This window comes from Zea mays, chromosome 5, assembly GCF_902167145.1.
Source record: "Zea mays cultivar B73 chromosome 5, Zm-B73-REFERENCE-NAM-5.0, whole genome shotgun sequence".
Lineage (NCBI taxonomy): Eukaryota > Viridiplantae > Streptophyta > Magnoliopsida > Poales > Poaceae > Zea > Zea mays.
The window spans coordinates 14,072,452-14,086,285 of NC_050100.1; the positions used below are offsets into that span (position 1 = coordinate 14,072,452).

General features: G+C 40.2%; 2 protein-coding genes and 1 long non-coding RNA gene across 3 annotated transcripts; all 3 read left to right on the top strand.

Moving 5' to 3' along the window:
- The first annotated feature begins 651 nt into the window (after positions 1–651).
- On the top strand, positions 652–1,639 carry LOC103628019 (uncharacterized). The gene is made up of 4 exons (XM_023300133.1): positions 652–845; positions 924–1,065; positions 1,150–1,426; positions 1,515–1,639. The coding sequence occupies exons 1-4, from the start codon at positions 784–786 to the stop codon at positions 1,637–1,639; spliced, it is 606 nt and encodes a 201-aa protein (XP_023155901.1). The 5' UTR covers positions 652–783.
- Positions 1,640–3,953: 2,314 nt separating this feature from the next.
- Positions 3,954–4,403, top strand: LOC103625982 (uncharacterized). Its single transcript, XR_002261881.1, has 3 exons — positions 3,954–4,052; positions 4,150–4,203; positions 4,309–4,403. It is a non-coding gene; the product is annotated as an uncharacterized lncRNA (long non-coding RNA).
- Positions 4,404–9,818: 5,415 nt separating this feature from the next.
- Positions 9,819–13,012, top strand: LOC103625984 (uncharacterized). The gene is made up of 12 exons (XM_035958951.1): positions 9,819–10,017; positions 10,107–10,261; positions 10,357–10,569; positions 10,650–10,775; positions 10,856–10,989; positions 11,064–11,139; positions 11,224–11,639; positions 11,722–11,920; positions 12,004–12,120; positions 12,197–12,453; positions 12,544–12,616; positions 12,714–13,012. Exons 1-12 carry the CDS (start codon positions 9,918–9,920, stop codon positions 12,834–12,836), a joined length of 1,989 nt encoding a protein of 662 aa, XP_035814844.1. The 5' UTR covers positions 9,819–9,917; the 3' UTR covers positions 12,837–13,012.
- Positions 13,013–13,834: the final 822 nt, after the last annotated feature.

Here is a 13,834-nt window from a genome sequence, read left to right on the forward strand (position 1 = left end):
TTTCTTAACAAGCAATGTTGTTAATGCCGTGTATGCTTGTGTGTATTGTTGGTTTGTATTGGGGTATAAAGTTTATATGCATTCTTCCGGTATATATCGGTTGATGCTAATCTCTACTACTATAAATCAGAACAATAATTTATGTTTTTTGTGCACACATATGTGCAGCTATCTGTATGGGATCTCAAGGCTATATATCCTTGCTCTCCCTCCTTTTGTATTGGGGTATAAAGTTTATATGCATTCTTCCGGTATATATCGGTTGATGCTAATCTCTACTACTATAAATCAGAACAATAATTCATGCTTTTTTGTAAAGGGCATATTTGTGCAGCTATCTGTATGGGGTCTCAAGGCTATATATCCTTGCTCTCCCTCCTTTAAAATAAAATACTTGTACCGAAAGACCCGTACACCACGAACATGTTATCAAACATCTAGCATTGAAGAATGCACCCAGGTAGCTGATAATTGAAAGAGACCTCTGTCTGCAAAATCTAATGTGTAGCAGACTTTAGTAACAAGCACAACCTGCACAAATTGTTTGAATTAAGAGAACTATTTGTTTGAATTAAGTTTTGATTCTCACCTGGGAAGGCTTCATCCATACTCACAATATTCAGTGAACTATTTGTTTGAATTAAATTTTGATTCTCAACTGTCGAGGCATGATATATATTTTCATGAACCATTAGACAACAATAAAATATTGATCCGCGAAAGTATGACATGTGTTCCATTTAATTTTAAATTTTAAATTATGTTAAAGGCTACAAGGTTTTGATGGAACCGGTCGTATTGAACCGTGAAAGAGCCGCAGCTGACCGCCTAAAACGGATGCCTATGTAAGTTATTATAAATATATTTACACAAAATTTGTCTATCAAAGTTATGACCATTATTTAGTCGTATGTTTAATATAGCTTCAGATTGTTCGACGACTACCGTGATGAAGATTTTTATGGGCTTCCGCGGAAATACAGTATTGTCGCTCGGGTCGAAGTTAAATTCCCGATTGAACCACGTTTTCGTGATAGACAACATTTCGTTTTGTCTGACATCAATGTAAGCCAACAATTCTTTAAGTTTCATTTTCAAAGTTACACGATATTCATACCATGGCCTCATCTCCTACTGAAATACTATTAGGGAGCCAAGATCGAGGCCATAACATATATGTATGAGACAGTCAAACATTTCGACAATTTGCTCCATGAAAAGCATGTTTACAAGATGCATAATGTGAAGTTCAGTCTTCATCCGGGTGAATTTAATTTTCGTCATCTAAATGGTCCCATGGAATTGTGTCTTGACCAACAAACTATCGTGGAGCCATACACTGTTCCAATTCAGATGGCGCCATTCCCAAAACAAATACTATTGAACCTTGCTGATATTGCCGAGTTGCCAAACAGGACTTTAGTCGGTAAGAATATATCGAACTCTTAATATTATTAATATATCGTTTACACAAAATTCAGTATTAATCCATTTATAAACTGTTATTTTTGTAGACATTATGGCTGTTGTAGTCCACTTGGATACAATACATCGCACAATGTGGGGCCCTTTCAGAAAGATTGTTATAATGGATGCTAGGTATATTCTGTTAATTGTCGAGTTATATATCCAAGTCTAAATATTACTAACCTATTCTTACCAAAATTAATGTCGTAGGGGATATTTACATATCATTAAAGTTTGAGGTGACCTACTAAACAAAAATGCACTCCGCTGGGCGTTGGCTAAGGAGGATTATGGCATAATAATTGGGACTATGTTTAGACGGTTCAGAAGACAAGGTACAGCATGTCTTTACGTCTTTCAAAACATCTGTCACTAGGTTTTGCTTTATAATGATTCGTAACGGAGATTTAAATGTGTAATTCTAGAGTGCCTCGAGTCTTCGGATCATACCGCAATACACTTCAATCCGTTCCATCACAACACCCATCATTGTCGACGTAAGTATATTCTAAAAAAATAGTTACATTAAATCGTGATTCTTTTTATTATATCATGAACTACGTGTAGATGTGATTAATTGTGGCATTCATTGCAGCAATCCAAAAAGCTTTGGTGGCGCTGAACAACCGTCAGTTTGCTGTTACATTTCTTGAAGAAGAAAGGCGTAGATAGATTCTACAAATTCGCAAAGAGCAATAATTGGGACTATGTTTAGGCGTAGAGAGATTTGATAGAATACGTGTCGTACTGTTATTGAGCCACCAAACGCAACAAGAGGCAAACTTGTATGTCTATGAATCTTGTTTGTAATACCTATGCCATGGGTTTAATAAGAGATATTTTGTGAAGTTTTTGACCGTGCAAATGATAATTAAATATTTTGTGCGAAAATTTGAATTCCCGTAATATTTTGTGCAAACAGTCTCCAAATCTGTAGGTAATCCTGATCACCCCTATCTGTTCTTTAAACTTTCAGTTTATTTCTGACTAAACCATATCCCTTTGTTTAATTCTCTTGAAACATTCTAACCACAGCCCTATCTGAGAGTGTTGTAAAATCAGTATATAAAAAAAAATGTGAACAGATGACTCCGAGGGTGGCAAAATTAGTTAGAGGGGAGAAACTGAGAAGTACACACAGTAATGTGTATTCACCCTTGCGTCCTTTGCTGTAAATAAAAGGACACTCTCTACAGACTACAGATGTAACTCAATAAACAAAAAGATCAGAGGTCACTCAAAAACGAAAAGAACATATGTAACTCCAGAAACAAAGAGAGAACAGTGAATATATAAACTCTTGTTTTTTCTCTGATTCTGTGTTTCTTTGTTCTTGCTGTTCTTTATGCTTGTGTGACATTAAGAACTCAAATTATTCTCACTTTGTCGTCGGTGAGACATACCACAGATTGGTATTGTTGCTCGCCTGCAAAGACAGCTGAAGACTGTTGCATGTATAGCAGCCACGCTCTGGTCAACATTGGTATTGTTGATCTTCGGCACAAGATGCTTGTCAGCTCGGTTGCATAGGTATTCCTGGATAGCTCTAATATTTCGAATGTATTTGATGTATCTGTTCTTTGCTGGATCTAGAGTCATGTACTTTGCACGTACACCAAATCGTTCCATGTGTTTTCTTTTGGTAACAGCAGAAGAAGACTTTAATCAGTGGCTACAAGAAATGAGATATAACTAAATAACGGAAAACAACATAAACTAAACAATTTTATGAAATACCCCTCACCCTTGCACTGTTTCTTGCCACCTCCACTTGTCCCACACAAGAGTATTGCCACCGATTCCTTTGTCTCTTTAATTCTGATCGGAAAAGTTGGAAAACAAAGAAGGAAATGTTACCAAAAGAAATATTTGAATTGGGTGAAGGAACAAATCACAACCAGATCAAATGCACTATTACACTTTGTTGCTTGTAAAATGTGGTTAGGTAGACACAGGTCAATACCGTTCAGATTATATAAGCACTCGGCTCGCCTGAGGATGGATGTATGTGAGACCTGAATTTGTATGGTAGCAACAGCGTGGTCATTGATTTACTGCTGTGAATCCCTTGCTTTTCAAATCCATGTGTGAGGAATCTCCTTGCTATTTAATGGCAAGCGGAATTCCTCTCCATGGATCCCCTCACAAGTCCCTGATCACCAAATCAGACCTTACTCAAGTACTGTGTGAAAACTTAACTAAGTCATTCCACTGTCCATGATAGGGTTTCTTTATGGAGAACGGAGAACCAACAGAAACAGATCAGATGGAAAATAATGATGGACGCACACCATTGACAAACATCTCAAACACCATTACTATAGGTAAAGGTTATTACACGCGTGCCGATTAACGTTTGAAACGTAGTACTAAGGGTAACACTAATACTAAATTTTATATTGTAGCTGATGAAAATGGATCGAAAAGGCTTGGTCCAAATGTCGATGCTAAGGAACGTAAGAGGCAAAGGGAAAGGGAAAGACATGCCGCGATGACCGTTGAACAAAAAAACGAGAAAAGTAGAAAACGTCGTGAAGCAAGCCAACGAAATAAAGGACCTCCTATACAAACAGAGGGATCTACAGGTGATGAAAAAGTTAAATTCCTAATTATTTTAATGGATCCTCTTGTGGATTAGTGAATGTCTATTAATCTTATTTTGGTTTTCATTTTGTTTCATAGTTAGTCTTTCAGATGGCTGTAGCACAATTGATTTCACAAACTTTGCAACACAAGGTATTGCGGGTATACCTATCACAATTTTTTCCACCGATCGTTTTATAAATACAGAAATACAGATTTGTAGCCATGAAAATCATTTTGCCACTGTTGATTTGGTAGTTCCAAATGTGAATCGAGATGATGATAGCGATTGGTTGCATAGGAATGAGACATTCAAGTCAGACGATGTTTTCACAACAAGAGACCTTCTGACACCAGGTACGTGACTGTTCACTCAACTAATTTTGCAAAACAGCTGATTTCATGCGGTTTAACGTATACATGCCTTATTCCAGGCGGTGTGCATGAAACTGTTGGTAACACGCCTAACCATAATTTGGGAAGGACTGCCTACTTTAGAGAGCGGTACAAAAACTTAACTCCAGCCGAGAGGGAGCTTAATCGTGAACGCCTTAGGTTGTATAATAATACACCAAAGCGGAAAGGGTCATAGATAGAGTACATAAGAAAACGTAGAGCACTGTTGGCTGACACATTGAGTCAGGAGTCCATCGCCATGGAGTCCCCAACATATACCCCTGAGGTTGTACACCCTACAACAGATGCAATTGAACCTAATGGATCCGCTCTTACCCCCTGCGACTGGGTTATCCCTGATATCGCCAGTAACCCGTTCCTACCAGCTTCAACACAGACCGAGGATGCCGATTCACTGCGTATGTCTACTAGACCACTAAGACGTAAACAACATGTGCCACGTGGTGAAAGACAAGCTATCTTAGCCCGTCGAAACCGGCAATTTGAAGCATCCATTTCAAGGAACATGGCTACTGTGGCTGAGGATATCATTAGTGACGCCGAGGAAGGGGATGATCGGACACAACCCCATATGACTGCAAAGATCAACAACAATGGTAATTACTATCATTTTTATCCCCCCTTTTATCCTGAATGCCCAGGTATTTTATGTGGCTTGTATTTTCACCCTCCAGTTGATGACGATGACGGTGTCGTATTTGAAGACGATGCTGATGAGAACGAGGGATACCTATTCGCTGGGCAATGTACTAATTTCAATCTTTTTATGATATGATACAAATGCTTATATAAATACATATATGTCTTACTCATTGTTTCCAAAAAAATATCAGATGAGGATACCGATGAGGATATAGAGATCGATGGTAGTCAAGATGAATCGAGTGCCATTGATGTTCCTGACCCGTACGACAAGGTGTATAGCAACATCCCTAAAGAAACCCATATGCTAAAGACTGTTCCCAACTGCGGTTATTGCACCGCGAAGAAGTTTGAGTATGAGACACCTGGTTTTTGTTGTCGTGGTGGGAAGGTTGAGCTAGCCCCACTGGAGACCCCTCCCCAACTCAAGAGGTTGTGGGATAGTGCAGACTCTGATGCTAGGCACTTTCGTGATAACATTAGGTTTTTTAATGGCCATTTCTCTTTCACTTCCCTATACTGTTGCCTCGATAGTATGACAACTAATGTAAGGGATTCTGGTATATACACGTTCCGAGCACAGGGCATGATGTATCACAATATCAAGTCATTTGGTAGGGATGGTGGGGCAGAGCATAAACACCTTGAGCTTTACTTTTATGATGATGATCCCACTCTCGAGCATCGGTACCGTAAGTGTCGCGAAGAGCATCAACAGAAAGACAAAGAGGTTATTCGACAGATAGTCGACATACTACGTGGAAATCCGTACTCCGAGCACCTTAGGACCATGGGTCACGTTGAGAACCTTGATGACTATCGTATCGCGTTGAACCTAGACCAGACGTTGAACCAGAAGACATATAACACACCTCTCACTTCGGAGGTGGCCGCTGTCTGGATCGAAGGGAGCAAAGGGCGAGGCCAGTTCAGCAAGAGTGTTATGCTCCATGGGAAGGACAGTTCAAGCCACTGCATCCGCTCATACCATGGATGCTACGATGCACTATCATATCCATTGTTCTTCCCTAGAGGCGAACTTGGCTGGCACGGAAATATCCCAAAGGTTGGAGTATCCATGGACGAAGTGGATGCATACCGTGCGACACATAGGGCAAGTAATGCAAATGATGAAGATGCGGGTTAGTTGTTTGTTTATATTTTGAAATATTTGCGCATTATTAACTATTTTTCATCATCACTCACTTTATAATCCTTGCGTATGCAGAATCTCCTAGCCATTTATGTGTGTCTGTACGTGACTACTACTGCTACAAATTCCAGATTCGCCCCGGGGTATTCAATCCTATACTTCATGGAAAGCGACTTTTTCAGCAGTTCGCGGTCGACACGTACATAAAGATTGAGAACTCTCGTTTAGATTACATACGCAAGAATCAGGATCGGTTAAGGGCAGACCTGTACCAGGGCTTGGTGGATAGCATGCTAGATGGAGATATTAGAGGAGAGAAGGTTGGCAAGCGAACTGTGCTGTCGACGTCGTTTATTGGCGGTCCTCGTGACATGAGACGTCGGTATATGGATGCTATGGCTCTGGTGCGGAAGTTTGGTAAACCAGACATATTTCTTACCATGACATGTAACCCTAACTGGGATGAGATAAGGAGGGAGCTTCTCCCTGGGCAGACACCGCAAGATCGTGCGGATCTTGTAGTGTGTGTCTTTCATGCGAAGCTACAAGAGTTAAAGCATCGGCTGACTAAACAGGATATTCTTGGTAAGGTCCGAGCCTACGTCTATGTCGTGGAGTTTCAGAAGCGGGGTTTGCCGCATGCCCATTTTCTACTTATAATGCAGAGGAAGTACAAGCTCACATGTCCTGAGCAGTACGACCTTTTGATCTCAGCCGAGATCCCAAGCAACAAGTACCCTGAACTACGAAAGATGGTTATCAAGCATATGATGCATGGCCCGTGTGGGTCGCTAAACCCTAACTGCCCATGCACTAAGGGTCGTAAATCATGCAAGAATCATTACCCTCGGCCTTTCAGTGACACAACCTTGCAAGGGAAGGATTCGTACCCTATTTATAGACGTCGTGACGATGACCGTAAAGAAAAGGTCCGAGGGTGCGAACTGGACAATAGATGGGTTGTCCCTTATAACCCATACCTCCTTCGTCTCTTCAACTGCCACATCAATGTCGAGGCATGTGGGAGCATCAAGGCTGTTAAATACCTGTTCAAATACATATACAAAGGCCATGATCGTGCGTCTGTTGTTATGAGAGATGCGAGCAAGGCAGATGATGATGTTGATGAGATCAAGCAGTATAGAGATGCAAGGTGGGTGACTCCTCCGGAAGCCTTGTGGAGGATATACGGCTTTGAGCTTAGTCAGATATCTCCACCTGTTATGCAGCTTCAACTCCATCTTCCAAACATGCACATGGTGGCGTTTCACGAGCGGCAAATGGTCGAGCGAGTCGTCAACCGTCCAGGTGTTGATAGGTCGATGCTCACATCATATTTTGAGGCGAATAGGTTTAATAAGGAGGCTCGTGGCATCCTATATCGTGACTTCCCTGAGTGGTACACTTGGCAGAGTGGTAAGGGAAAAGTATGGCAACGGAGGAAACGAGATACAGGTGGACAAGTCGGTAGGATAGTCTCTGCTCATCCGGCTGAGGGGGAGCGCTACTATCTTCGTGTTCTCCTAAACCACGTGACTGGCGCCGCCTCCTATGTGGATCTAAGGACAGTTGATGGTGTCACCCTACCGACTTTTCATGAGGCAGCAGAGAGAAGGGGACTACTTGAGTCGGACAACACACTAGATGAGTGTCTCACTGAACGTGCGCTTTTCCAGATGCCATCGTCGCTGCGACGGCTTTTTGCCACAATACTGGTTTACTGTGAGCCAAGCGATGTGGCTGTACTCTGGCAGAAACACAAAGATTCTATGTCAGAGGACTATCAACACAAGAGTCAGAACAAAACTCATGTTGAGCAGATGGTATTGATTGACATTAGGAACATGCTGCAGTCAATGGGAAAGGACATAAAGACATTCCCTCTACCTCCTATGATCGACGCGTATGACGATGCTATTGGTACTGCTCGAGAGGTTTACGAGGAGGAAAGTATCCAACCGACAGTGGAAGATGTGGCTCTTAAAGACTCTCTTAACGAGGAACAGAGGGCCGCCTATGATAAGATTATGTCTGCCGTTGACACCGATCAGGGCGGATTATTCTTTGTGGATGGACCTGGTGGCACCGGGAAGACTTATCTATACAGAGTACTGCTCGCGACGCTACGCAACCAGGGCAAGATTGCAGTGGCAACAGCTACATCTGGCGTTGCGGCTTCCATAATGCCTGGAGGAAGAACCGCCCATTCACGCTTCAAGATACCACTCACTATTGACGATGGCGCTGTATGTAGCTTCACGAAGCAGAGTGGAACAACAGAGTTGCTACGGAAAGCATCTCTCATTATCTGGGATGAGGCTTCTATGACTAAGAGACAAGCCGTGGAGGCACTGGACAATAGCATGCGCGATATAATGGGTCGCCCCGCACTACCATTTGGTGGTAAAACCATTGTCTTCGGTGGAGATTTCAGACAGGTCTTGCCTGTTGTTCGTAAAGGGTCAAGGGCTCAAGTGGTCGCGTCTTCGCTACGAATGTCTTACCTATGGGAGTCCATGTCCCACTTAAAGCTTGTTAGCAACATGAGAGCAAAAAACGACCCTTGGTTTGCGGAGTTTTTGCTGCGCGTAGGCGGTGGAACTGAGGAAACAAATAGTGACGGCGACATTCGTCTTCCTGATGATGTGTGTGTGCCTTACAGTGGGAGTGACAACGATCTTGACAACCTAATAGACTTTGCTTTCCCAAATCTCAACGAAAATATGTCTGATTCTACCTACATCACTTCAAGGGCGATACTGTCAACACGGAACGACTGGGTTGATATGATAAATGTTAAGATGATTGATCGTTTTCAAGGGGAGCATATGGTGTATCATAGTTTCGATAGCGCCGTGGATGATCCCCACAACTACTACCCACCCGAGTTCCTAAACACATTGACGCCTAATGGGCTACCACCTCATGTTTTGAAGCTCAAGATTGGATGTCCTGTTATATTGCTACGGAATATAGACCCTGCAAATGGACTTTGCAATGGCACCAGGCTGGTCGTTCGTGGCTTCCAAAGAAATAGCATTGACGCAGAGATTGTACTGGGTCAACACGTTGGAAAACGGATTTTCCTACCGCGTATACCGTTGTGTCCCTCCGATGAAGAGATGTTCCCTTTCCAGTTCAAAAGAAAGCAGTTTCCTGTACGGCTTAGCTTTGCAATGACGGTTAACAAAGCACAGGGTCAGACTATTCCCAATGTTGGTGTATACTTGCCTGAACCAGTGTTCTCTCATGGCCAACTATATGTTGCTCTATCTAGAGCGACGGCCCGATCGAACATAAAGATTCTTGTCATCCCAGCTGTCGATGGGAGGAAAAAGTTAAGGAAGGGTGTAAAGAAAACCCCCACCGTAGATTGTGGGACATATACCAAGAACATCGTCTACAAAGAGGTCCTAACAAATTAGACCCATGGTAAGAGTTGCATGTTCAGCTAACAAACTAATAGGATGATGTTTGTCTTATGTTTGATTGGTCTGGTGTATTATCAAGTCATGTTTGCATGCTACAATTGTTTTTATTAGAGACACACATGTTTGTGTATTATTAGAGCATGCATACTATCTTAAAGTATTGTTGAGTTTTGGATCATTTGTGAAATTAGCAATAATAATTTTTATGCATCTAACAATTTGTTATGAATGTAGGTTTTTGTCCTGCGAGAATGGAATCTCTATTTGTAGGCTTGTCTCATAACAAGCCAAAAAAATCGGTGGCAACCGCAATAGTTCGAGAAGGTATTAAAATTTTCATAGTTCTGTATGGATCAATTTGTATTTTTTGTAATAACTAATTTTAGTTTTATCTCATGACTGGTTGCTCCTAGACTATATTTGCACGCAAGGTGATCTTGCTCTCATCGATTTTATCAAGGAAATCCCTTGTGAACCAAGGGTAGAAGTCGTTCTTATTGATGATGCCTTTGTTGAAAGGAAGTGGATGGAGTGTTTATTTCAGCCGAGCGCATATTTAGGTGACGAGGTAATGCATGCTTAGTTTTTATATTTGGCGACGTTGTTATGTATAAGTTTTTTTACTCATCCTGGTATTTTTAACCACAACTTACACACTTGCAGGTTATAGACTGTTACATAAATTTGATAAAAGCTCAAAAGCATCTAAAGTGCCGATCTGGAGGTCGCGTTTACATAGAAAATGCTTTCCAGTTCAATTTCCTGAAGCGAGATGGTGATCTTGAAATTAAAACAGAGGAGCTATATCCAATTAAAGACATGACACACATATGTAGCGCTGAACGAAGGGTGTTACTTTACCTAGACCATGACATGGTACATATGAGTTTGCAATCTGAACAGTTAGTGTTTATATGTATTTTATTCTTATGCAAGTATTTATAATTGTTTCGTAGGTGTTTATTCCGATAAACATCCGAGAGACGCATTGGTATCTTGCTGTGATCCATGCAAGAAATATGGAGATACAAGTGCTCGATTCACTTGGTACTTCACAAGACCGCAAAGACCTCACTGACTCTGTGAGTATGCACAAACTAAACAATTATGAATTCAATATTAACTTATCCCAATCTCTAATTTTATTTTACCATATATAAAGATTAAAGGACTGCAAAGACAAATAGATATGATATCTCAACGTAAGGAGTTAAAAGACCACAGGTGGCCAGACCTCCAAGTTGCTTCTTGGCCGCTCAGAGAAATAGACATGGGATATGCAAAGCAGACAGATAGGTACGTCCTAAGATCTTCTTTACCAATTTCTTCATTCATACTAATGTTTATGTTGGTATTAATGTATATTGTAGCTCTTCATGTGGCCTCTTTCTTTTGAACTATATCGAATACTGGACAGGGGATGAACTGTCTGACAGTTTTACCCAGGTATATTATTACTACTATGACATATATGGACATCTACAGTCGGTGTTACATATATAATGCTAAATAATTGTTTCTTATTTGTAGGATGGCATGTCACACTTTAGGAAAAAAATGGCTGCTATATTACTATCTTCAGACCTGAATAAGAGAAGGGGGTGTCTGTTATACAAAAATGAAAAAGAAGTTGACTCTGGAAGCCCATCTGATGTTGAGATATTAGAAAACCCAACAGATTCTAATAAGAGGAAACTACTCCACGTGCTTGATGATAGCGAAGTAGTGTTTGAAGATGAGGAAGGCCCTATTACTCAAGCAGACTTGCAAAGGTGGTTTGTTGATGATTGGGATAAAAGAGCTCCTGTAAAAGTCTCTAACGATGGTTGCACCAATGACTTTTTAATGGTTGGTCTTTCCACAAAGGACATGCCAGTGACCAAAGCCGATTCAATAGATGTTTTATGTGATTATATCATGGCAATAGAAGACGATACGACACTAGAGTAAGTGCTCATTGATTTATTTATTTTATGTATATCGACTACTTAGATTCTTGATATAGAGTTTCGTCATGCTACATTACAGGAGAACATGGGTGCGAAGTTTCAATCCTTTTAAGATAGAAATATCTGTCAAAGACCTGCAAAACATATTAACGACAACTCAAGATATGATTCTAAGATGTTTTGATATGGCTGTTCGGCTGCTTGCCAATAAAGAGTCACGTAAACCGAAAGAAGAAATCATAAATAATAGAAAGCATTATATGGACATGCGTTTTTGGGTAAGTTTGTTTCAAATCATTAATGTATTAATATATAGTATCTACATCTAATCATCATGTGTACATGTATATATACTGTCCAGAGAATGGTTGGTTTTGGTAAAATACCAAAGTACCATCAGGATCCTACAACAGAAGAGTTGGCCAAAACACTAGATTGTTGGCCATCAATGAATTATTATATCACGGGTTGTAGATATGTAAGTATGTGTTCATTTCGAATGTATTTATAAAGGACACTTCTGTTGTAGGATCCTAATGACTGATATTTTGCAGGTTCTCATGCCATGGAAATTCAATGGATGTCACGCCCTTTTCGTAATAGATCATGTTAAAAAGCATGTGACTTTTATCGATTTTACACCGACTCAAGATTGGTGTAAACACATGCCATACAAGAGGTTCGCGGAAGCGATTATCATGGCCTCAAAAAAATATAAGATTGCTTACAGCAAGAAACGTTCTGGATGGACGGAGGATATCTTTAAGTGGGAACATACAATTCAGACTGGTGTTCCAATTGACTTAAGAGGGTATTTTCTTCGTACCACCTTCTCATCAGTTTAAATTTTTTCTATGATAATCATTGTATAAAACATAGTTGCCCAAATATTATTATATAGGTTTAATACCAGCTACCTCGTTCTACAAGCTATGGCCATGTGGGGGAATGACAGACGACTGAAATTTGTTGGGGTGAGTGTAGTACGTTTGTTTTATGTTCAAAACTTACATTCTAGCTATCTCGTTCTACAATATAATATATTTTGTTCTCTTATCTCTTTGTCTGTAGGATGCAAAAACTCTTCGAAGAAACTTTGTGATTGATCTTTTAAGTTATGAGGACAATTCGTGCCGATATGCCATCCCTGCAAACATACAACAAAGACTTGTCGATATCGCTAGAAAGGATTAGCTGATTAGTGAACAGTTGTCGACACATTTGTCTGTAACTAATTTGTGTGATATTGATAATGTTTTCCAATATATCAGTGCAAACTATGATATTGAATGAAATAGTTTTTATATGAATCTCTTTTGAAGCCATTGAGATTCCCAACACTTAACTAGCTTCTTGAAGGATTCTTGTTTTCTTATTTAGTTTCAGTTAGTTCTTTATAGTACTGTATGTTTATTTAGGATAACATTGGGGTATTCGTTGATCAAAATGGTAAACTTATTCTCGATGGCAGAATTATTTGGTCAGACACACCAGCTTCTGTTGTTATACATAAACCATATGTTGTGGCCCGCTTGCCACGACATGTTGAGGTGAGGGATTACTATTAGTTACTGTGTACCACTGCTTGTTTATTTCAATGCACAAGATATCAACCATTTGAACCCTACTTTGGACAGTTTTAAAAATAATGGCCAAAATTTTCAGATTCAGCTCCAGTTGAGAAAATAATGTGGTGCACGCTATATTAAGGGCACCATGCTTACCATGGTACTGTTGGGTATCATATATTAATCACTGTGTCTGATCACTTCACAGGTAAGCATCTCCGTGGATGGAGCCTGAAGTATATTCAGTTACTTCAGACATGTTGTGAGCAGTGTGAGTACAAATCAACACACTGTGGTTCCTTGTCTGGATTACTCAAGAACATTTCTAAGTGACGAACAATACCAACATAGTTTACTGCAGCCATTGAATAAAAGTAAGTTCCGATACATTTAGGAATTCTACTACAGTTTGTTTCTGTTTCTACATTTTCCCACTGGAATTTTAAAACTGAGTTTGATTCTTGTGCTAAGGTTTCTAACCCTTAGTTTTATGCAAATAACGTCACAATAGATTATGGTGAATTTGAGTTGTCTATTCTGCTAAAAGGGTGTCATATTTTATCTCGATCCTGAGAGCACCCATTTTTTATCACTGCTTGTGTATGGTTTACACTTAATATACTA

Coding starts and splice junctions, on each gene's coding strand:
- LOC103628019 (XM_023300133.1), top strand. CDS start 784: ATGGAACCGGTCGTATTGAACCGTGAAAGAGCCGCAGCTGACCGCCTA. Junction 846..923: donor CGCCTAAAACGGATGCCTAT/GTAAGTTATTAT, acceptor TGTTTAATATAG/CTTCAGATTGTTCGACGACT. Junction 1,427..1,514: donor GCCAAACAGGACTTTAGTCG/GTAAGAATATAT, acceptor TTATTTTTGTAG/ACATTATGGCTGTTGTAGTC.
- LOC103625984 (XM_035958951.1), top strand. CDS start 9,918: ATGAATGTAGGTTTTTGTCCTGCGAGAATGGAATCTCTATTTGTAGGC. Junction 11,921..12,003: donor ATATGGACATGCGTTTTTGG/GTAAGTTTGTTT, acceptor TATACTGTCCAG/AGAATGGTTGGTTTTGGTAA. Junction 12,121..12,196: donor ATATCACGGGTTGTAGATAT/GTAAGTATGTGT, acceptor GATATTTTGCAG/GTTCTCATGCCATGGAAATT.